Here is a 24,546-nt window from a genome sequence, read left to right on the forward strand (position 1 = left end):
TCTTTAATCTAAAAAAAAAAATGCAAATAAGCAGCTCACTGACTGTGTTTGTGTGCATGTATTTGTTTTCTGAAATCTCTAATGTTTATGATTGTTGGCGCCGTTATTAGTAGCAGAAAGCCATTGTCAGTCATGGTTACGGAGATGGTGCAGAGGGGCAGAATAATGGCAGTATTAGGAGTGAGGAGGAGGAGGAGAAGATGATGTAAGATGAAGAGGACAAGAAGCAGAAAAATGGAGCAGGAACCACCCAAAAAAACAAGTGTTCCCAGGTAGAGCTCCAACATGCAGGGCTGGAATGGTCGCAGTGCTGAATATAATACTGTTAATCTCTAGAGATCAAAGGATTGTAATCAAATCATTTGCTTTTTGAATACTAGTATTCATGTTAAAACTAGTGTTTTACTTGTGTCCTATCCATCGTGTGATTGGATAACGTTCTTGTAGGAACCACACCCCCTCCACCCAAGACTAGAACCCTTAGGGAAACACTGATTTATTATGCAGCTTGTTTGTTGTTTTTTTTAATAGATTTATGACCTACCGTTTGTTTTTTTATTCACATTTATTGTCTTTTTTGACCTGATGGATTTAGACTTATTTTAAAGTCTTTCTTTATACTCTGGTTTTTGGTCTCCTGGCTTGTCTCTGTGCCAGAGGTAAACGGCTTTGGGCGAATCATGCAATCAGACAGGTTAGACCAGAAGAAGTGACGCTGGCATTGAGTACACAGCAGAAAGTACAAAGATAGGAGTGTTGAGGCCTCTGGGGCGGCAGGGACTCATCGAACTGATCATTTAACAAAGCAACATTCAAAACGGTGTCAATGGTAGTTTTTACTAACATCAGACACCACTCTGGTTCAAACAATAGGAGTAATTAGCCTTCTGATTGGTAGTTTGGAAAAACAAGTTAACTTAGTTTTTTTATTTGTTACAAACATTTATTTCATTCTGACCTCTGAATTCTGCCACTACGTGTTTTATATGGTTGTTAAAACTAAACAAACGTAACATTTAAAAAAACTTGCTGTAAAGAAGAAGAATGTGTGTAGTCGGAGCAGAGGGAAGGACTGAACTGGAGAGGAAGTGGATGCATTCTCCAGCCCAGGCTCACCAAGAAAAGATGACTGTGGTGTGACTATTTACTCTTCTCTTTAGGCTTAGCTTAGTCTTGCCATTGCAGTCACACTGTTTTAAATGTTTGTGGCTCCTCACTCTATTATCAGATGTGTCTGAAAACATCTATGATCAGCAGTCGTTCACATGCATCTGTTCTACAGTAAACCACCCAGGCTTAGATTTAAGTAATCATGTGAGGGAGGCCAAAACCTGTCATACTATTTGGAAACAAGACTGCTGTTTGTAGTGGCAACCATATCTGACTCTGATGACCATCATAAGACGCATGGAAACCACAAATTCCAACATGTTTGGTTGGGATGTCTGTGATAAACCAGTATTGAACAATTCAACTTTACGTTATAAAGAGAAAGCTTGAAACTTATTTTTGTTTTGTATAAATACTTTGAATATATAATGTCAGTCCTTCAATGCTAATAAAACTAGATAAAATCTAGTGGAGATAATTGCATAGGGGTGAGTATTAGCATTGGGGTTGCGTTTCGATATGTGTAAAGATACTTGGGTTACAATATCACTATATACTGCGATATTTTCCCCAGCTATCAAATTTAATGTATGGATAAAAAAGAAGCAAGTTCTGTATATGTTGATTAGATGATCATTTGATTATTTTGGTATCCATGTTGTTTGGGGTTTGAGTCGGTCCACCTCCCCTCTGACTGCCTCAACTAAAGATATGTTGCTTCGCCGCACGGCTCCACAACTCTATCTGCCAGAGTGGCCGTGCAGAGGTTGCCCATTTGCCCCGTTTTAGGTAAAGATGCTTCGTTTTTTTTTTTGTTTTTTTTTAAGTCGATGCTAGGAACTGAAAGATTGATGTAGTATGATGCAGCCAAAATCACCATATATTTTGCCAAATTGATTTATTTTTTTTCCCCACACTTCTAAATCAGAAGTCATCTGTTTAATAAATACGGTCCATCTGTGTTTAATCATATATAGATGCAGATGGTAATGGAGTGCTTTTGGATTATTCAAGAACACATATTAGCATAAAGCATCACAAACACTAAGGAACACAGTGGAGGAACGTAGAGACTCCGGCAGGATTGTCGATGAAACTGTAAAGCTGTAAAGATCCTCAGCTCAGCTAGAAGGAGCCTAGCACTCCACAAGGCTTGTCTTAGTGGAAAAGTAGCCAGAAACTAGATATTCTTAAGAGATGCATTGAATATTGTTTATTTTTTAGGGAAGTAGGGAACACAGCAAACGAGTTAAGACTTAAGCCTGATTTATGCTCAGAGAACCAGGTGGTAGGTGACCCCAGACAGAGAGCGTCGCAGGGAGGAGAGAAAGGAGGCCTCTGATTGGTCAGTTCTACATCTGCTCTACACTATGCGTATTTCCTGTTTGGTACCTAATGGCAGAACCTCTGGCTGTAGTGCCATCCACCTCGGACACTATCCCAGACACCGTGCAGGACGCTAGTTTGTAGCTCTGTGCGACGGTCTGTTGGTTTGCACGCAGCGTCACGGCCAGTCTTTGGGGAACACTCACGGGTGAACTGTGAGGCGTCCGGCGTTGGATGAGGGGCTGTAGACGGCGAACAAGCTCTTCAAACCGACAGACAAGCACAATCCTAGCTAGTTTGTGGTTGTTCCTCTTGTCGTGGAATAACAGCGCAGAACACGCTTCAAAATTGGGTATAAATCAAAAATATCTGCATCATACCTGCGACAAGCTAACTGCGACACGCTGCTGCGGGAGGATAACCAGCCCTATAGACTCAGGAAGGTTCCCCTTCCTACAGGACATGGTCCTAAATATACAACCAGATTTGCAATAGGGAAAAAAAATGCTTCGTCATTATGTGCTACTTTTTTTTTTTTTTTTTCTGCCTGTTTCACAAACAGCAATGATGACGCACCAAGATTAGTGTTTGAAATTCAGAGGTGTGAAATAGTTCAGAAGGGGTTAATACTTTTAGCTTTGTCAGAAACAAACTAAACTGCAAGGTTGAAGCGTAGAGGAGCATCTGGTTGATCTAATCAGGCTCCACGGGATGATTTTAAGTATGGATATACAGCAGGACAGCTGTTTACATACCATGCTGAAAGCAGAGTTCTCAAACTTGATTGTATGAATGAAATAAATCCCATGCTTGCATTTATTCTGCCTAAAAGGTGTTATTTTATTAAAACAATCTCTGCGTGCTTCATTTGATAGCTTGGTGCTGCTTTACCTCCTGTTGATACATTCCAGGCTTGTGTTTCTGCACAGCTGTGAACACTTTGGCCTAATGTTTTGTTTTTTTCACTTCCTATCGGTGGTGTGTGCTACCGTAGAATGCTCATGTGGAAAGCTGCCCTGATATTTTGGCCTTCTCTGCAAACCTTATAAGATGGTTCCCCTGTTGTTGTTGTAGTCTCGTCTATTCTTTATTTTTCCAGTCTATTAAGAGTTGTTTTTGTTGGGAATCAGTGTTTTTAAAATAGAAAGGGAAGCATAGGACACTTTTGCACACTAGCTGCTTTAAAGTGTGTTTTTCAACATCTGGGTGGGTAATAATGGCTACTTTTAGGATTTTAGTTCCATGTATTTCTTAATTTTAAGTATTTTCTCTGCGTAGAGTTTTTGTTCACGTCTGTTTCTTTCCTTTGTCTCCAGGAGATGATTTTTCCATAATTCAGCAGGAAATCTTCATGGTGAAAGAATGCAAGCACCACAACATTGTGGCCTACTTTGGGAGCTACCTCTGGTAAGAGCCAACTGAAAATTACTCTTTTGTGTTTTTTATTTTTCAGGCCGTTTGGCTTCCTCCTAGTACGTCTATGATTAAACATTTTCCAAATTTAAATACCTCTGACTGAAAGTTTTTTTTGTTGTTGCTTTGACTAGCTGCAGCACTCGTGTCACAATGTGTATTCATTGACTTTGTCACACTAAAGCGTGAAACTATGACTCAAGGCTTTCAGCCTCGCTCCTTCGGTGCTGCTTTTATGTTTTACAGGGGTCTGTTTTTTTTTAAGCTTTTATCTTTGAGGAAGTAAACTTGGTCCGCCCAACAGTGTCTTAGAATTCCAGCAGGTTTAACTGGAATTGAAAGGCTCTGAACTGTTTTATATGGCTGTTAATGCAGAGACATGCAGGCCGTGGCGCAGCAGGTAGGTCTTGTGTTGTCCGGCTATAGAAAAGTCAGCTGAGAACAAAAATGAGCAGCATCAGCCCACAATGCAATAATTATTAGACACTAAAGAAACAACTGTTTTTATGGAATCATTATTCTTATGCTTGACATAATACTTCAGGTTGTTTTCACATCTAGTAGTGATCTAGTAATAGCTAAATGCATTTCATCAGTTTTCTCTCACATCTGTAATCGGGCTGTTTTTTTCAGCTACTTAGATGCTATAATTAGATTCTGGTCCACGAGTGGGGAAAAAAAGCTTCATCTTTCAGGTTAGACATCCTCTTTACTGGGTATTGACAGCAAACTTCAAAAACACCAAGTCCCTAAGTTGGAATTCATTATAAAATGTAAAAAAAAAAAACTGGCTCTTCCTGTTCAGTGACAGTTATTGAAAACTAAACCAGTTTTTAATTTACTTACACTTATAATGCAAAAAGTATTCACATCTATTAGATGGTAGCAAATCTTCTGTATTTTATGGGATTCTTAATACATTTGTAAATATCCTATATTTCATGTATATATCAATATTTTAGATTAAATAAGATTGTGGAGCTTTTCAAAGCAATGAGATTAAAATGCCATAACTGCAAACCCAGCTGGAAATTAATACTGACCTACATCAACAGGCTGGGGAAGGAGAGCGTTACTTTGAAAAGTACCAAAGAGGCCCGTATAAACTAGTCAAATCCTTTGGTCCAGATTAAAAGCTTGCCTTTTGTTTTAATTAGTTTGGTTTAATTAGTTTCACACGCTGTACTTTTTGTAAGAGAATGATATCATGTAAACAAAGCTACACTACAGAAAACAATTATTGCTTTCATTCGAACAACAATCACACAGCAATGACCTGGAAATGGAGGAAAACAATTATAGCGAGCTGCATTTCTGTTCCGCATACTTGTGCTGTTATTTTAGCTGCAGAATAATTTTGAAAGTAAAGAGCGGCTCATTCCATCTCCTATGGCGTCTGCAAGGTAAAGGAAGGGCCCCTCCCATGTGCCAGCAGGCTGGCATTAGTTTTTGACTTAAACGTTCACTATTGTTGGCGTTTATGCTTCCTGTAGTTTGGTTGAGGCCGGTAGATATTAGTTCTAGAAGGGAACTGCTTCATTTTACCTGGAAACACCCTGAGACCGATGCAAAGGGTGGATCTTTGGGTTCATTTCAGTATTTTCTCACCTTTACAAGGCAGGAGACTGACTCTGGTTAGTTTAACCCAGACATGCAGGTATGAACTAGCCTGACGTAGTCCGACTCAATTCTAGTCAGAATGAGTCTGATGCTGCTCCATAGAGCTGTGATTATGGGGCGTGTTTTGAACGAACTAGGAAAAAAAATGCTTCTGCACTCAATTGGATAGACCTACAACCAATAAGAGCAACGGAGTGCGTGACGTATGTTAAGCGACGCATAGTTGTTGTCCACAAAAATCAAAGCGTGCAGTTGCACGCCTAGAATAAGAAGATGAGCCTTGATCGCGTTTCTCTGTTCCTCTTTTAAAATTAATTTGCTGTCGATATCTTCTAGAACAGACCTAATAGCAGAATCTACTCACCTCAACTCTCCAGCGGCAGCCATTGTTGTTGTCACCCAAGCGTGCTTTGGTCACGTGGTTGATTACGTTACTGTTGATCATCTGTCCATCATCGTATAAAGCCCGCCCTGACAATTTGATTGGCCCGACCAGATATTGTGCTAGCATACTCGTGCTACTATTGAGCAATGCCAGACCGAACTTCCCGACCTCAAACGTTGTGGGCGGGACTAAGTTCGGAATGGCACCCAGGTTAAGTATGAACACCATCTGACTCTGGAGGAGCTGCAGAGACCAGAGCTCAACTTGGGGAGGTTGTTGAAGGAACAGCCCTTAGTGTTGCCTTTTTATGCACAATCTGACTTTGTGGTAAAGAAAACCAGTGTTGACAGAAAGCCATATGAAGTCTTATATTAATTATAGCTTGTTTCATGTCTATCTGACAAGAAAAAAGTAAAAAAAAAAGTAAACAATTGAAATAATTTTTCATCTAATTTCCTTTTTTTGTCCTCAAGCCGAGAAAAACTGTGGATATGTATGGAATACTGTGGAGGAGGATCTCTGCAGGACATCTATCACGGTAAGCCGCTTGTTTAAGTCTGAAATCATTTTCAAGCTCTACTTTCTGAACTCTATCAAATCTGAATAACCTGCTGTTGTTACAGTAACGGGGCCTCTGTCCGAGCTTCAGATTGCATATGTCTGCAGGGAGACCTTACAGGTTAATATGATCACAATGCATTTCATGAATTCTGCAGTGTATTGTTATCTAGATAAGTTTTAGCTAAATGTTTTAACTTCCTTTACAGGGTTTGGGATATCTGCACATGAAGGGAAAGATGCATCGTGATATTAAGGTATCTTCACTTTAATTTTTTATCCATTAACAATGAAGACTGTTACTGTTTGGCAGCAAATAACAGAATAGAATACAAATATTTAAGCAAGTTCAGTGACGGTGGTTCAGAGTCGTAGAAGCAGCAGTACTGCTTATTTAAGAAGGTAAACATCTGCAGATGCATGTGTTGCTAAAGCAGCCCAGGGGCCCCATTCTCTTCACACCTTAGCAGGGGTGTTATATTTAAAAGGATGTGGCCTGTGCAGCAAAAGGCAGTAGTTTTAGGTTTCATAAAAGCTCAAAATGCTGAAGCCTCACTCTAATGTGTTATCATAAAGGTCAGGGCTGGCCCTATTATCTTTTCTCAGCTCTATGCAGCAAACGCTTCCTGTTTCCTCTACTCTCACCACAGGATGCTACCACAGAGACTGTCAGTCACAGCCAACACAAACAATGCCAGAAGCTGTGATAGTGGTTTAATTTTAATAGAACTTAGACCAGATATCAGCAGGTCTGGGGGGGTTTGTTTCAATCATTTTAACTGAGAGTGGCAGAGCTTTCTTTGTTTTTAAGTTATAAAAAGGTGTTTTTGGGATTTGTCAACAGGGAGCGAACATACTCCTAACGGACAATGGAGACGTGAAGTTAGGTAAGATGTTTGCCGCTGAATTTGTCCTGCTTAGAGCCTAAAATCTTTAGTTGCTTTAATTAGCATGTTTCTGATCTTCGTTACAGCTGACTTTGGAGTTGCTGCCAAAATTACAGCTACCATTGCAAAAAGAAAGTCGTTCATTGGAACGCCTTACTGGTGAGCAATTCCTTTAATGGGACCCAGTCTGGTGATGAAGGTGGTGACAGAGATGCTACAGGATCAGTTCCCGTTTGCATTATTCCAGATCGACACCTTGAAATATTACATCAGAGTGCAATAATGCCATTTATTTCTCACGATCTTAATATTTTGTTCTCGGCTGTAAATCGTGTCTAATGCTCAGTCTGATCTTTGTTTAGGATGGCTCCTGAGGTAGCAGCAGTTGAGAAGAATGGAGGCTACAACCAGCTGTGTGATATCTGGGCTGTGGGCATCACGTCCATCGAGCTCGCTGAGCTGCAGCCTCCAATGTTTGACCTGCATCCGATGAGGTATGGTTTACTTACACCAAGAACGATCAGTCACCGTTTCCCCTAGTCATTCCTGGCTGGCTTCCTGCTTTTGTTTTTCTTTGAGTGTTTCTTCACATCTTGGTGACTTGTGAGGCTATCCTGTTATAATATAGCAGATTTAGGGGATGAATGGAACTTACTCCGTCTCCTTTCATTCATTTTTGGCACCTTCCTTTTGACTTATTTCTTTGTTCTATTTAGGGCCTTGTTTTTGATGTCCAAGAGCAGTTTCCAGCCTCCTAAGCTAAAAGACAAAAACAAATGGTTGGTATCTGAGAACAATATGCGTTGTGTCAAGGTTATTGTCATATTAAACCCATATCAAATTCTCACAAACTATTACTAGGATGTGCTTTTTCTACTCAAACAATGACCTTTGTTCCTTACAGGTCTGCTGCTTTCCATAACTTTGTGAAAGTCTCTCTAACAAAGAACCCAAAGAAGCGGCCGACTGCAGAGAAACTTTTACTGGTAAGCTGGTGAAGATTCTCCGTCATCCAGGTCATAGTCATTGCAAAAACGTTTAAAAAAACAATCCACTGGACTTTGTTACCAAGTTTGAAGACGTTTCCCTTCCCATCCAGGAAGCTTTTTCAGTTCAAAATGTCAGAAATGGCGTTGAGTTCAAGGCTTTATAGAGTGGAACAGAAAACAAAGCCTTGTTTTGGCTTTGAAAACATGTAAATTGAACCAGACGAATAGGCCCGCCCCTTTGGAATGGGGGTCGTTTCTTACCTTTGCTGATAAGAAGTGCTGCTCTGTATCTTCAGATTTATAGAAATTAGGGACCTGAACCTTTTTAGAACAGAACAAACTACTTGTTTTCTTATTGATAGAATAGAAGAGCAGAACTTAAAAAGTACCATTTGATTTATATTTCTAGCCTTTTTACTTTCTAATTAAAATGCACACCTCTTTACTTAGGTGTGCATTTTAATTAGAAAGTAGAGATGCTATAATAACGATGTTGCTGAGTTTAGCAATATTATAACTGTATCTATTGCTGTTTGTTTTGCTAGCATGTCTTTGTGGCTCAGACTGGGTTGACAAGGAGGCTTGCAGTTGATCTGCTTGATAAGATGAACAACCCAGACAACCACCAACATTTCAGTGAAGTGGATGATGATGACATCGAGGTAATGTGGATTGTGTATCAGTAAAAATACGTTAAAGAAAAATTAGTTGTTTTTAGCAAACTAGGGAAAGACATTAAAGTTTGCTTAAAGGGCCTTTCAAAACTATATTATAGTTCAATCATAAAACTTAATATATTATCAAAGTGACAAATCAACCATAAATAGCACATTGGTGTAAAGTAGGAGGAAAATTATTATAATTTTTTTTGCCTTGCCTGCAAAACACAATTTGCATTGGAATTCACTATAAATCGCTTTGAGCGTCCTCTCCATGGTGAAACATGTAGATAGCATCATGATGTTTATTCACTTATAAGTTATTTAAATCAGAGCTTAAATGTTAGAAAGGCACAGTTGAAATGCCTCTGCCTCAGTCTTATTGAGAATGTAGAGTGGGAAAATTAAATGTTCACACATTATCTGCATTCAGTTTGCCGGAATTCTTAAGCTATACTGCAAAAGAAGGCAAAAAAAATTTGAAGATGTGCTCAAGACCACAAATGATATGAATCTGTAATACTATGTGGGACATTTGCATTGAAACCGACTAGCATGTTAACAGTTAAAATGTGTAGTAATACTTCTGCGACGCCTTCTAGATGACACACTTCAACTGTTTATCACTGATGAATGTTTATATTTACTGTAAGTCGTATTATTTGGTGGCTTGTATTTTATTGTGGTAGAAATAATAAAATTTATTAATAAAACAAACAAACTTCTGGTATATTTAAAATGAAAACTTGTATAAACAGACCTGAGACAGGCTTTCAGAGCATAATCTATAGATATTTAAAAATGTAAAGTACTTTTGCAACAAAAGATTTTTCCTAAAATCCCCTTGTGTTGTTTTTGTTCTCTTAAAACATCCCTGCCTGCAACTTATTGAATGACAGCAGTGACATTATAATTATTCCTACTGGGGGTCTGCATCACGTCTGTGGCAGCCAAAGAGGTGGTACCAGTACCATTTAAGCGAGCGTTGTTCTTTTCTCACCCTGACAGCAGCGCCACTGTCTGTGCCACGGCAAGTGGGGAAAAAACAAAAAACCTTAAGGCTACTGACTGCAAGCAATGGAGCTTGTGACAAACAAACAGCCTCTGGGATGCATATTAATGTGATGATGCACACAAAAAGCAGCTCTCAGCTGTTACTAACTTGCAAAGTTTCCGAAACATTTCAGATTATTTCTAAAGATCATTTCTCAAGCTTCCTAAGTGAATTCAGTTAGTTCTGTTTCAGTTTTGCATCACCCACCAAAGACTTTTTTTTTAAATGTCTTTCTTGCATTGTTTTGCAGCCTCTGTCCGTGGTCAGACACACCATCCGTTCCACCAACAAACACCCAAAGGTTGAGAGGACCCGCTCTGAGATCGACTGTAAGTGCACACAAAGCTAAAGAGCGCCTCTGTTCCTTGCGTCTGTGACATCACCGGTTATTGTGCGGGTTTTCTGACAGTCATCCCACTAATCTCGTGGCAGTACCTGGCATCTCTCCAGGCCACTGTTTTTGGTAGTGTGAATGGTGATAGTCTGGTAGAGAAGCCAGAGTCTATTCTGTAGCATTCTAGGTTGTGTTGTTTTAAAGTCATCCCTCATCCTTTACTAAGAGAAAATAGAGCTTGTCTGAAGGGTCCTGAAGGTTTCCAGTGGCATTAAGTTTCAGATCTACATACTTGGCAGGTGATTTTATTTAATTGCACCATGTTAATGTTTTGACACCCTTCAGAGAAGTTGGATTGTTGCGTCGTGCTAGATAAAGCAGATCTCTGTCTCACTATCAGCAGGTTTCAACCATTAATCACGTCATGGTGGTCATGTAGCGATGGAGAGATGTCTGTCACATTTATTTGTCCGTGCTCATACCCATCTACCTTTTTTACATGTTTGTACTCTGATTATTGCACTAGGTCCACATCCTGTTTGTTTTTTTTATCTTAATGTCTCCCTGTTATCTGACCTTTTCCTCCTGCGTGAAGCAAACAATGGATCAGGCCTCGAGCGTCCAATCTCAGGTCCTAGTGACTCTGAGGGACACAGGGGGGATGCAGGTTAGTGGCAGTGCAGTGAGACGCCGTGTTTTGGTTCCCGTTTTTGCTGCCAAGACTTGTTATGATACTGTGCATACCCAGAAAATGACACACCAGAGCTTTAGGTTTAAATTTAGGCAACACTGAGACCAGTTTGCTGCATGGAATGCTGCCTCAATGTTACCCTGTCTTGATGAAGGATAAGTTGTTCAACTCTGTGAGTCCATTATGTCAGACTGACTGAACCACCATTACTTTGGTGATGACTAATAAAACACTTACTGGAACGTTCAGTTTCACTCGCACGTCACATCTGATCCCTCCGCTTTAATTGATGTAACGCTAGAATGCTCCACCTAGACAGAGATCCAAGGCAGTGTGAGCACAGCTCTGAAAAGAAAGCAGATAGTATTAAATGTGATAAAAAGTGAAGCACAGCGTTACCTGAGGCATATTGCCTCAACAGCCTTAAGGCAAAGACAATGGCTGAATGTCCACCCTAATAACTATTAGGGGTGTAAATCACACCCATCATGACGATTCGATTCAGTAACGGTTTCCGGACCAATCGATTTGATTATTTTCGATACTCATGAATACACAACGATACGATTTGATTAATTGGTTCATTTTTTTTATTTTTTTTTACCTTAAAGGCTAGACAATGTTTCAAAATTGAAATAAATCAATGAAAGCTGTAATTGTGCATCAAAAAGTACTGCACAGAATCAGTGCAATGAGTGAAATGCAAAACCTCGGCTCCAGACGTCCCGCCCCCTCCACAGACGCTCCGCTGCTCCTCTCCCACATTGTAGCTGACCGCAGACAGGAGGCCGGCTTGTTTTGTTTTTATGACCAAAATTGCAGAAAACAACTCGTGAAGTTTGACCCGCTAGAAGAGCGAGGTGCGTGAGAACGCTGGGACCCTTTTTCCACCTGGATCTCTGCTCTTTTTGGCCCTCATGTCCCTCCGTCGTCGGACTAAACTCGCCCCCACTTCCTCGCCGCCTCGGCCGTATCTAGACCCACAGCGTGTAGCGCAGACCACACTTCAATATTGAGCATAATTTAAAAATGTCTGCATCAAGCTCATTGCGACACACTGCTGTAAGAGTATAAGCAGGAAGCGAGGTAGGAGGGCAAGATAGGTTTAGCGCCACCGCAGCATGGGAGGAGAATTACGCCCAGGAGCAAATGGATAAAAATAGAGCGGAGGGGAAAAAAAACATGAATCGATTCTCTTGCGGACGTGTCGATGCATCGGATCGTCGGCTGTTTGATCGATGCATCGATACAAAACGATTATTATTTACAGCCCTAATAACTATATAGGCCACTATGTAGTGGTTACACCCTTTTAAATGAGTGTCAAAACATCTAGTGAATGAAAAGGTAGTGGACTCGAAATTTCCCACAATGCACCTTAAAAAGTATCGCTCGTCAATGGTCACTAGACGAGAAGATACATCCCAGAATGCTTTGCGAGGAGAGCTCTCCTCACAAGGCATTATGGGATTTGCCCTAAGAGGCCCGCTGTCCCTACCCGACAACGTGACAAATAACAAAGATGGCACAGGCACCGTGTAGGGAGGAGGAGTCATGTGATCAATGGGGAGCGAAAAGTAGTGATCATCTGTCCTCAGTTCACTATAAAGTTCACTACAGATCTAGCGGTTGGGGCAGACTTTCAGACACAGCCTATTAGCATTAGCTTTTTTATTGCTCCATCAAGTAAGCAAAGTTATTTCAAGGCAGTAACAGAAAAGTCAACATAAAAGCCAAAAAAGCAAAAAATAATAGCAGACAGTCTGGCTGGATGGGAGAGAAGTTGTCTGATGCCTTTTGCCGTTACAAATGGCGCATGAAAGAATGCTACACAAATATGACGGAGGAAACTTGAAGCATTTTCTTATTACATGTACAATCAGAATTTGCATAATTATTTTTAGCCCATGCCAGAACATTACCTTCATTGCAGTTTATTTTGTAGTTTAATAATCAAAGAGAGCTTTTACCAAGCTAAACATAAGCAAATTGTACAAATAAACAGCTGGTAGCTCCCCTAGATCACAGGCCTGTTTTTTATGACTCCATTTTCCGTTTCTAAGTATTTTGGGGTAAACCTTTCTAAATTGAATATTCCCCTCTTCCCTACTTTTCTTTGAACAAAATTCCCATTTCAGCTACACCTTCCTGAAAGTTGATGTAGAGACACAGCTGCTCCTGCAGGGAGGGGCTGGTTTACCGTTCACTGATTGGTCAATAGCTGAGCAGCCTTCAGGATTAATTGACAGGAGACGTCGCATCATCTGACCTTTTCGACTGTAACTTTTCTTAACAATCTGCAGCACTTTTGCATGATCAGGATGGCTCAACGAGGAAAAAACCATAATCCTCCACCCAACAATGTTTGATTTATACTGAACTATAAACCAGCCCCCCTTACTGGATTAGATATTTATTGTAGTTTAATCCAAAACCCAAAGTAAGAGGATTTGTTTTGACATTTCTTGGTTCGTTTTAAGTATTTCCAGTATTAATAGGTCCTTTGTGTTGAGTGTAAATATTTAATGACCAATTCAACTAAACCCTTTATACACAATCAGCAGTACTCTATGCATTAACATTTATTTGTGCTTAAAATAGTTTTTTATTAAGATTTGCTTATTAAAACACCTGGTTTGAGTGAGAGTTGTTGTTTGCCTTTAACTGTTAAGTGCTGATGCCCTCTGGTGTTAAAGGTTTTTGCTTGAAAGACAACTAAAAATGTGTTTCATTCACAGTTGACAAGGTCCAGTTTCAGGCACCTCTTCTCCCGAAAGAAACCGAAGCTCATGTTGAAATGGTAATAATTATAATTTGTTTATTACATATATAGATATTTTGTATACTTTAAATAGTTAGGCCTAAACCGGCTGTAAACAACGGTGATCTTCTGAACAATAATAAAAAATTTAAAGGGCAGCATTGAAGTGAACAAGGATTTTTTTCTCAATATAAACTTGGAAATATTCCCTGCAATTATTGACAAACTTAATAAAAATCAGAAAGTCCAAAATCAAGAGCAAACATTTGTAGCAACACAGCTACGAAATGTTTTTTATAGTGACTAAGCAGCCTTCTGCATGTTTCTGGTGGTAAAACATGTCTTTGGAGTGAGCTGAAGGCTATTGAGGTTGGAAAGCATCCTGTCCATCACCCTCATCTTCAGCTCATTCCACAGGTCCTCCATTAAAATAATGTCAGGCCTGTGGCTGGACCGCTCTAAAACACCGGCTTTAGGGTGTTGGTCAGACGATGCATGTAATTGGAGATAAAAAGTCTAAATCTGCCATTTACTGTACATTTAAATAAAAAAAAAACATTAAAGTTCTATTTTTATCCCTGCCTTCCTCTCCACAGGATGTGAATAAAGATAATGACTTCCCTTCCCCATGGAGCCCCTTTGCAGATGGAGGAATAACAACCAGGTACTCTATGGAAACCGTAGTCATGGGAACTGCTCCTAATAACCCTCTCTCTCTTTTACTACCTGGCTTTTATCATTTAATGCATCTTAGAAGGCTAATTCACATAAATGGATGAAGCGCATGTTTTATTTATTTGTTTCTACACTACTAATCTGCAGAGATATCAGTAATTTAGTGCCAATTAAAGCCCCCCCACCCCTCACAATAACCTGCTCAGTCACTGAATCCAAAGTTTGATAGAAAAAAGCTTTCTCTCCTTGTCTGGAGTCCAGCATGTTGTTGGGCTTTTAAGCTCAGTCTCACTTGTCCATCTACTTTGACTTTTGTTGTTTTTTTCCCCCTCCACTTTTCTCTGTCTTCCTTTTGCCGTCTGCCTCCTTGTTGTCCCTTAAAGGAGCCTTCTCAAAAGCGTTGAGGATGAATTGTTCCAACGGTAACACTAACACTGTGTGTTTTAGTCCGTCATACCAGCCCCTTACTGCTTTGCTCTGTCACTTCCCTTTTTGCTTCAGCCTTGAACCCTCGGGGCCTCCATCTGTTTAGCATGTGTGATGTGATTATGATGTAGATAGTGGGATGTATTATTAAATATTCCTTCACATGGTTACTGTTTCTGGCTAAATACTCCAACCTTTACATTTTATGCATGCAAATTTCAGTGTCTTTAGATTAGATTATTTTTTAAATTTTTTTTTAGTTTTTGCAGCACTAGTAGTTCGCTCTTCCAACAGGAAAGCGGGTATAAGAGAGAGACATGCAGCTAACGATTCGAACCTGGGTCGGCTGCGTCGAGGACTCAGTCCTCCGTACATAGGTCGTGCACGCTAACCGCTGTACCACCTGCACGCCTTAGATTTTTATGATCAAAGAGTAAAGCAAAGTATTCCATAATTAGGAAGGTGTGTGTATATGAAGCTTAATTTTATTGAATAAAACTCTGAAAAGTGTTTCATGCATATGTATCAGTTCCCCAAGCTCCCATCTTATTATTTTTCACATCTGAAAGAAGAAGGCTTCACCCATTTTATTTGTTCAACACTTCCTGCTCAGTCATTGCTGAAGCAGAGCCTCTGTGATCAGCATTAATTCTAGTTTTCCTATCAGACTATCAGTTGAGTTTAGGTGTAAACTATGATTGGTGGATTTAACAGCAGCGTTTGGTGTTGGAGGTCTGCCAGCCTCTAACAAGATTTCCCAGTATTTAGCTCCATGTGTCTTGTCAATGACATACTATTTCATAATGCTGCCACCACCATGCTGCACCATAGGGATGATATTTTTGTCATCAGTTTTTAACTATACAGCTTTTTTTGCATATAAGTGGAAAAGTTCAGCTTTGTTTTTGTGTTGCCTGAGCACTTTCCTGACGGTATTTTGATTGTTGGCTTCTAATGGCTTTCTTTCAGCTATTGCTCTATTTTTGCCACTTTTCTATAAATATCTGAGCTGTGAATCTGCAGCTCCTCCAGAGGAACCACAGCCTCCTCTGCTGCTCTGATTGTTGCTTTCCTTCCCAGTCTTTCAGTATGGATAGACACTTATTTAGGTAGTGATGAATCTGCAATCTGATGAACCTCTGAGGCGATGAAAGAACTGCTGGATCCATATTCATCTAGTTACAATGAAGGGGGCTATATACAGATGCACGTCACTCTTCAGATTTTTATTTATAGAATATTTGCAAAACTCCACATCTTCCTATGTTTTATTTTGTCTGTCATATTAAATCACAATACAATTCAGTGAAAAAATGGAGTAGTTCAAGCTCCTTTGCATCAAACTGTTCTTATTAGAACAGAGTCCAGATATGATGAAGAATATGACTTCAGTCCAAGGATTATTGTTATACAAGTTTTTCTTTTTGTTGGTGTTTTGTTTGTAAAGAAACATCTGCCCATTTAATATTTTATCACAGCCTACAGTTACCCATTTCACACTGATGATTGCTTTTATCATCCACAGTGGACACATCGCCCATCTGGAAGATGCCACTGAAGAAGTTGAGCTGTAAGTTTCGTACGTAGATTGAGATGTTTGTGTTCATACACAGCAAAACAATTTCCGTAGTAAACATTTTGTTCCGTCCAAAAATCGTTTTCAGGTCGACGCTTAAACCAGGTGTACCTCCTCCTCTCCCTCCAAAGGTAAACCTTGCTGTCCAACATTTTTCACTGCTTCCCTGTTATTCTCTGGTTTGTTCTGTGAAAAAAGTTTTTTTGTTTTGTTTCTTTCCTAAGCCACGAATAAACACATCATCTGAGGAGCTTGGACTGAACGAGGAGAGGTCTCTGACAGTTCGTAGGTTCCCAAACTCTGAAAACGGACCGAGCCAGGCCATCCGCAGACAGAGCACACCTGATCAGGGCCACAAGGTGGAGCATTCGTCATCTGACTTCCTGTCGGCGAGCGTCAGCAGCCCTGGCTTCTTATCGCATGCCTCTGACCCTGGTGAGTCCATTTTTACCCTTTTGACTGTTACGGGTTCTGTTTAGTGCTTCGTAGTACTCTTCAATTAGTTTGGTCTCTAAATGTAATCTTACTCCATCTTTACAAGCTCCAATTAAATGTGAGTATAAAGGTAAGGGAGTCTGCTATTAACTGCCTTAAATGTAGAAAGTGTACTTATTCTGGTTTAATATTAACGCCTCCTTCTGTGTGACAGATTATGATTCAGATGGAAGCGTAAATGGAGGAAGTCCTACGCCAACGCCACACCGTAAGGAGAAAAAGGAGTTCCCGGTGAGTTGTAGATCATTTGCTTCTTATTGGATTGATTTTGTTTGATTGTTTTCCTTCTTTATTTTGATCCTTTGTTCATCATCCCATTTTTTTATTTTTTATTTCCTGCCTTCCTTTGCTCATGCCTACTTCTTTTCTTCCGTTTTTTTGTATCCTTCTGCCTTTTCCATCTTGTTTTCTTCTGTCCTTTTGTCCCTTCTGCCTTCTTTATGTCTCTTCTTCTTTGATCGTCTTTATTCCTTCTTGACTTTATTTCGTGTCCTGTCTCAATGTCTGCCTTTTGTTCATCTGTTTCTTTCTTTCTACATTGCCTTTTTGGTTATCTATCTTTTTAGGGTATTTTCTTTTTTGCTTTCTACCCAATCTATCTTATCTTGATTTTTCTCTGTCCTATTTGTTACGTTCCTTGTACTAATCTTTCTTTACTTGCACTATGTCCATAATTTTTCTAAGTTTTGCAGCATTTCCACTGTAAAATAGAGAGAATCTCACAAGTTTCCAGAATCATGTTAAAACACTAGGTTCATGTGGGGTTAAAAAGGTTGAGACTGTAATAAAAAATTGAAAGCTTAATCACAAAAGAATGTGATATTTCTGTTCCTATATTTAATCTAAAAATGTTAAATGGGAAAATGAAAATAAATGAAAAATTAAAACTGCAAACATTTTCCAAATGAATTAATTCTTTTTAAATTCTATAAAAACTGTGGCTTTCGCTACAGGATTCAAAGGGTTGAATAGAATAGAATGAGGATTTATTGTCCTATAGTGTAGAAATTGGGCTGTTAGAGCAGCAGGCAAGGAAACAGCTTGTAAACAGATGCGTTATTATGAAAAACAGCATCCTCAGATTAAATAGAATGTGAAGCAAATTCACATGTATATTTTTCATAAGGGGCAGCAACTACGTGTTAACAGAATATGAAAGACACTCTGGAATTTAACATCAGGAATTTAAGCAACTATAGTTTGTTGTGTTGTAAAGTCTAACAGCTGCTGGGGGGGGTATCTACGATGATGCTCCATAGTGCATCTAGGGTGCAGCAGTCTTTCATTAAAGCTGCCCTCCGGCTCGCCGTGGCCTTCACGCATATTCAGAAAAAGTTAGACAAATTAGTTTATTTCTGATTCTTCATTTACTGTAATTAGTGAAAACAACACAAAACAGAACTCTTAATCACAAAAATTAGTAAAATACGTTTTTTTAATCAGGTAATAGTCTGAAGTTTTTTTTAAATACTTGTAGAGAGGATTTCCAGCTTTACACATTTATTTATTTATTTTTTTATAGATTTGTAATATTTTCAGACTGTGTAGAGTCAGAAAATTTGAATCTAGAAAAATATAAGATGCATAGAAACGGTTTAAGAACCCTAAAGTTAGCTGGCTTTACGTGCTCTTAAAACTCCTCCTTTTTGTTTTTAATCAGATCCAATTCCTCACTTTGACAACTTGGCTTCTAGTCCTGATTATTGTGCTTCAAATCTATTCCCACTGCTATTATTTTAATTCCTTATTAGTTGAAGCCAAAGCGTAACTATATCTTCCCAATTGTCTTCAGCAGATCTTATCTTATTGTTTCCTCTGCTCCTTCCTAGAAACCAGCAATAAACGGTCTGCCACCCACTCCTAAAGTACTGGTGAGTCAATCATCTTCTTTGTCCTTCACACTCTCTGCTCATCCATGCTGGCCTGCTTTTATTAAACTCTCATTTTTGTTGCTGCTGTGCATTCTGTAGATATCTGGCCTCCACATAACTCTCTGCCTTGTGGTTCAGCTCCACTTAGGCTCATTAATTCCTTGCTGACATTTTGGCGCTTTCTGAACCAGATGCTTCTTGTTTTGAGCTGCCGGCTTTCTGTTGCAGATGGGAGCCTGTTTCTCTAAAGTGTTTGATGGCTGTCCGCTGAAAATCAACTGTGCCACGTCTTGGATTCATCCAGACACTAAAGGTAAACGGTACATTCTGCAAATTAAGTATTGTTGTTAAATTCTTTAGTTAAATTTCGATTGATTGCTTTCGTTTTAGATCAGTACCTAATCTTTGGAACAGAGGATGGCATCTACACACTAAATCTTAATGAGCTGCATGAGGCAACAATGGAGCAGGTAACATTGACTAAAATCCAGCTTTTTTCTGTGCATTAAAAACAGCTTTAATAGTTTTTTTAAACTATTTCTATATTATTGAATGCCTTTCTGTTCAGCGATGTAGTGATTATTATTTATATTTTACCTAAACTAATGTTTGTCCAGTTCCTGTCTACTTTGTTATGAGATGGCTTAGTTGAGCAACTCTTTGTACTGTGCTGATGTGATTTCCATGAGCTGGAAAATAACACGGTGTACGATTAGGGGTTAAATGTTTCCAGATGACTCGACTCAAAACGCGTATCAGGAAGAAAAAGATGGAAGCATGTAGAAATAGTTTCCAAATCTGGTGACGGTCCAGTCAGACCAGATATTTTTATTTGACTGTTTAGGCTTTAAACTTTTAAAACAAATCTCTTATTTTATGAAAACGTGTTTTATTTTTAACAAGATTAGATATTTAAATGAAGAAATTGTTTATTTTGTATAAATAATGTTTGAGGTACCTCAGCAAACGTAAAAGAATGTCAGAAGCTTCAGCTTTTAAGTCAAATTCATTTTCTTATCTACTATCAGGTCTTGTAAAAGTATTCAACCACAAACTTCAGGATTTTATGCTATGGATGGAGTAGTGCCTCATGTTGAAGTGGAAGAAAATTAATACAATTGTGAAAATTCTGAGCTATTGGGGCCTTAATGTGGTCTCGTAATTATGATAAATAGCAAAAACCGAAATCAAAATTGCCCATGAAAAACTACCGTAATTTTCAGACTATTAGCCGCACCTGAATATGAGCCGCAGAAGCTAAATTGCATGATTTGCACAAATACAAGCCGCACCGGACTATAAGCCGCAGGTTTTTTATGTTTAATTACCTAACCCCAGGCTCACACCGACTCCGGTCTTACCGTTGCGGTGCGGTGGGTGCGGCGCCGCAGTGATTCCAAGTCATTAAAAAGACGTAAACCTCTCTCACCGGCTGCTGAGCTGTCCGGCTGCGGTTACCAAGACACTCCGGCGCTGCCGAAAATTCCGCAAGAAAGCTATCCTTGCGGCGTGCCGGAGCCCTCCGCAACAAGCTCTCGCAAATATCCTTATTTGGGCCGTGTTATCGCGTGAAGTTACGTGAACTCAAGTGAACTTCTGTTAAATCTCCGGACCTGTTGCCGGAGCCGCAGAGCCGCACCGCACCGTAGTCAAAAGGGCGGTGTGAGAGGGGGTGTGCGGGAGTTGCGGTCTCCGTCGGCTCGGTAACCGCACCGGAGCCAGTGTGAGCAAGGGGTTATGGTTCGTGCACAGAGAGGATTGTCGGGAAACAGGCAACTGTTTGGGGGAAGCTCCTGTTTATTAACATTTCAACACAATTGAATTGAGACAATTTTTCCTGCTGGCGTCTCCAACGTCTCACCATTGATTCCAAGGTTACGTGCAGCGGTTCTATTTCCTTCGTTTACTGCCAAATTGACTGCTTTTAACTTAAAAGCTGCATCATTTGCATTTCAACGTTTGTTTTCCATAATGAGGGTGTCACACAAACTGTCTCTGAGTCTGCTTCCAGAGGATGTCCTCATTCCCGCGCGCGGCTACTTGTGTGTTGAAGCAAATGTGACATCAACATGGTGGATGGTAAAATCCATAGATTTAGGTACCGTATTACCCTAATGGCCATTAGCTGTAAAAGTCCATAGATAAGCCGCGTTATTATATAAGCTGCAAGGTTGAAAAATAAAGAAAAAGTCTGGGCTTATAGTCTGAAAATTGCGGTACTTGTATTGTGATTTCCACTGGAAATAATGTATGATACCCGAGCTGCTGAGATGAGGTACTTTGACCTTTCAACATGGTGGATTGCTGCGAAACGATTCCGTGTGGTAAATACTTAATTGTTAAACGTCCTCTCCCGTTGTTTTTAGCCTCTACAATGCATTGAGATACATTTAGAATAGAAATATTGGCATTTAAAATTGTTTCATTTGATGATATGAAATTCTCACTAGCAGTCAGTCATTGCATCTGCAAAACTAAATGTTTACATTTTATCAGGCCTCAAGGTAAGTACTTTTTGAAGGGATCAAGTATTCACAGCAAACTGGATTAAATGTGACCCCCCAACATCACAGCTACTCCCTTCACCTCTCTGATAGGTGGCCGACAAAAATAAACTTTCTAGACATCGCTTCTTTTATTTTTGTCAGTCTAGAAGGTAACTGGTCTAACGAAACCATCGCAGGTATTATGCTTTCTGCCTTGTAGTCGAGTGTAGCCAACGTGCGCGTGTGGAGTCAGTGTGTCTACAAATGAATGCACTTTGACCCAAAGCATTCATGGTTACTGTCAAGCTGTGAGGTAAAACTCCACCCAGGCTTAGATTTTAAAGGATTGCTTTGAAATTAGATTAATTTATATTCACTGATCATTTTCCTATCCATGCTTTTTCACTATGAATACTGATCTAAAGTGCTATATTTTTAAATTCACTCAACTGGTGCAGATTTCCTCTATCGCTCACTGTTTACAGCTAAAGGTCAACTCCATACTTACATACACTGATTACATGATTTCGTTTTCTTGTTAGCTTTTCCCAAGGAAGTGCACATGGCTGTATGTTATCAACAACAACCTGATGTCCCTGTCTGGTAAGCAAAGCACCCATTACTCCTACTTGACAGGCCTCTGTTATAACCAGCTTTGTCTTTGTCCTGTGTTATCTGGCTGCACCTGAAGGCATCACAGTCACTCTATATCTGCAGGCCTAAAATATCTGATTCTGCTGTTTGCCGTAAGGGTCACTATGCGAGCTGTGGTAGAACAGTAAGATAGAAGAAACACAAATCCTACAAGCTGGTTAAGTTTGTGAAGAATAAACGCATAAAGCAGTTTCTGTTGTTTTTGCTTCACAGTGTTATACTATCAGTAAAACCAAGTCTAGTTTGTTTTTTAAGACGGGAATGCTGTGTTTCAGCTTACATTTGAAACCAAAGCGTGTGCATCTGGCTTTCCTAAGAGCCTATCCTTTGCTCGGTTTAACAGCCGAGGATGGGATTACATGGTGTTAGGTCTACTTGCGGTTTTACCTTTAGCAGTTTGCTCCTGGGTATGCTTAACCTCTGTTCTCTTCTCCTCTTCCCTTGGACTCTATCCATCCTCCTATCGCCTGGCTTGATTTGATATTCTACTAACTGGCTTCATCAGAAGGTAATCATTCCTCACATCACCACCATCATCATCATCAACACCACCTCTGTTTTTACCCTCTGTTCACATCTAACCTCCCTGTAGGAAAAGCCTGATTGTCACAATGACAAATGTTTCAAAATGATACCTGCAATAAATCTTGTCCTTTTTGCTCCTATTCTATATGGAAAAGCTACTCTGCTTGTTCCATGATGGTAACGTCAGGGTTTGCTGTGTTTTAGGGAGATCTTTCCAGCTGTATTCTCACAATCTGATCGGGCAGTTCGAGCAGCTGAAGAAGCCTGGCCTCGCGGCCCAGTTTCAGACGCACCGCTTCCCAGACAAAATTTTGCCCAGGTGAGATCTTCATCTATGGAACCCTTTTCTCTTTAGGACAACATCTAATTATTCATCAGTTATTTTTTTTTTTTTACCCTGTTTACTAATGAAATAAATTAAAATCCTAAGATTTGAATGCTCAAATGTGTCCATCTATAGGCGTATCTCAATAAATTGGAGAATTGTTGAAATTAATTCAGTGTTTGAACTGAAATTAATGAATATTAGATCTTACAGTGGGTACAGAAAGTATTAAGACCCCTTTAAATTTTACTTTGTTTCATTGCATCCATTTGCTAAAATAAAAAAAGCTCCTTTTATTTCTCATTAATTACACTCAACACCCCCAAGAAAAACTAAAATATCAAACGGTCATAAGTATTCAGACCCTTTGCTGTGACGCTCGTATTTAACTTACATGCCGTCCATTTCTTCTGATCTTTCATTTTAAGTCCAGCTGTGTTTAATTAAACTGATTGGACTTGATTAGGAAAGGCGCACACCTGTCTATATAAGACCTTCCAGCTCACAGTGCATCTCAGAGCAAACGAGAATCATGAGGTGGAAGGAACTGCCCAAGCAGCGCAGAGACAGAAGTGGGGCAAAGCACAGATCCAGCCAAGGTTACAAATGAATTTCAGCAGCACTCAATGTTCCTAAGAGCACAGTGGCCTCCATAATCCTTAAATGGAAGAAGTTTGGGAGACCAGAACTCTTCCTAGACCTGGCCGGCCAGCCAAACCGAGCAGTCGTTGGAGAAGAGCCTTGATGAGAGAGGTAAAGAAGAACCCAAAGATCACTGAGCTCTAGAGATGCAGTAGGGAGATGGGAGAAAGTTCCACAAAGTCATCTATCACTGCAGCCCTCCACCAGTTGGGGCTCTATGACAGAGTGGCTCGACGGAAGCCTGTCCTCAGTGCAAGACCTATGAAAGCCTGCATAAAGATTGCCAAAAAACACATGAAAGACTCCCAGAATATAAGAAAGAAGATTCTCTGGTCTGATAAGACTAAGATTAAACCTTTTGGTGTTAATTCTAAGTGGTATGTATGGATAAAACCAGCAGTGAAGCATGGTGTTGGCAGCATCATGCTTTGGGGATGTTTTTCAGCTGCAGGGACAGGAAAACTGTTTGCAATTGAAGGAAAGATGAATGCGGCAAAGTACAGAGATATTCTGGAAGAAAACTTCATCCAGAGCGCTCTGGTGCTCAGACTGGGCCAAAGGTTCACCTTCCAACAAGACAATGACCCTAAGCACACAGCTAAAGCAAGAAAGGAGTCGCTTGGAAACAATTCTGTGACCATTCTTTACTGGCCCAGCCAGAGCCCTGACCTAAAGCTTAAGCATCTCTGGAGAGACCTGAAAATGGCTTTCCACCAACGCTCACCATCCAACCTGACAGAACTGGAGAGGATCTGCAAGGAAAAGGGCAAAGGATCCCCAAATCCAGGTGTGAAAAACTTGTTGCATCATTCCCATAAGGGTGCTTGAACTCAATGCTGAGCAAAGGGTCTGAATACTTATGAAGATGTGATATTTCCATTTTTCTTTTTTAGTAAATTCTGTCAAGATGGGATGCTGAGTGGACATTAAAGGAATAGTACACCCAAAACATGATTAGCCTTCATTTTCTACTCACCCCCATGCTGAACAACACTCTGCAGTACTTTTTTGATATCTCAAATGCATCTGGAGATCTGGGAGGCTTCTTGCTGTCTGCTGACATTCAAATAATGGAGGTCTATGG

General features: G+C 39.9%; 1 protein-coding gene across 8 annotated transcripts in view; it reads left to right on the forward strand.

The window, feature by feature from the left end:
* The window catches only part of map4k5 (mitogen-activated protein kinase kinase kinase kinase 5), a 33,386-nt gene extending 10,543 nt beyond the window's left edge, over positions 1 to 22,843 (forward strand). The window contains exons 4-29 of one of the 8 annotated variants that reach the window (XM_015394216.1): positions 3,753 to 3,843; positions 6,328 to 6,392; positions 6,478 to 6,533; positions 6,622 to 6,669; positions 7,257 to 7,299; positions 7,386 to 7,458; positions 7,662 to 7,793; positions 8,016 to 8,078; positions 8,204 to 8,285; positions 8,834 to 8,950; positions 10,252 to 10,330; positions 10,931 to 11,002; positions 13,765 to 13,826; positions 14,384 to 14,451; positions 14,846 to 14,884; positions 16,414 to 16,458; positions 16,553 to 16,595; positions 16,689 to 16,899; positions 17,006 to 17,029; positions 17,114 to 17,190; positions 18,789 to 18,830; positions 19,059 to 19,143; positions 19,221 to 19,300; positions 21,859 to 21,919; positions 22,476 to 22,478; positions 22,700 to 22,843. In XM_015394216.1, the coding sequence (XP_015249702.1) occupies positions 3,753 to 3,843; positions 6,328 to 6,392; positions 6,478 to 6,533; positions 6,622 to 6,669; positions 7,257 to 7,299; positions 7,386 to 7,458; positions 7,662 to 7,793; positions 8,016 to 8,078; positions 8,204 to 8,285; positions 8,834 to 8,950; positions 10,252 to 10,330; positions 10,931 to 11,002; positions 13,765 to 13,826; positions 14,384 to 14,451; positions 14,846 to 14,884; positions 16,414 to 16,458; positions 16,553 to 16,595; positions 16,689 to 16,899; positions 17,006 to 17,029; positions 17,114 to 17,190; positions 18,789 to 18,830; positions 19,059 to 19,143; positions 19,221 to 19,300; positions 21,859 to 21,919; positions 22,476 to 22,478; positions 22,700 to 22,818 (1,880 nt within the window). In that variant the 3' untranslated portion in view covers positions 22,819 to 22,843. The remainder of the gene's footprint in view (positions 1 to 3,752; positions 3,844 to 6,327; positions 6,393 to 6,477; positions 6,534 to 6,621; positions 6,670 to 7,256; positions 7,300 to 7,385; positions 7,459 to 7,661; positions 7,794 to 8,015; positions 8,079 to 8,203; positions 8,286 to 8,833; positions 8,951 to 10,251; positions 10,331 to 10,930; positions 11,003 to 13,764; positions 13,827 to 14,383; positions 14,452 to 14,845; positions 14,885 to 16,413; positions 16,459 to 16,552; positions 16,596 to 16,688; positions 16,900 to 17,005; positions 17,030 to 17,113; positions 17,191 to 18,788; positions 18,831 to 19,058; positions 19,144 to 19,220; positions 19,301 to 21,858; positions 21,920 to 22,475; positions 22,479 to 22,699) is intronic. The other 7 variants (XM_015394217.1, XM_015394218.1, XM_015394219.1 and 4 more) reach the window with 7 other exon arrangements.
* The last annotated feature ends 1,703 nt before the right edge of the window (positions 22,844 to 24,546 follow it).

Source organism: Cyprinodon variegatus, unplaced genomic scaffold (genome assembly GCF_000732505.1).
Source record: "Cyprinodon variegatus isolate N-32 unplaced genomic scaffold, C_variegatus-1.0 Scaffold678, whole genome shotgun sequence".
Lineage (NCBI taxonomy): Eukaryota > Metazoa > Chordata > Actinopteri > Cyprinodontiformes > Cyprinodontidae > Cyprinodon > Cyprinodon variegatus.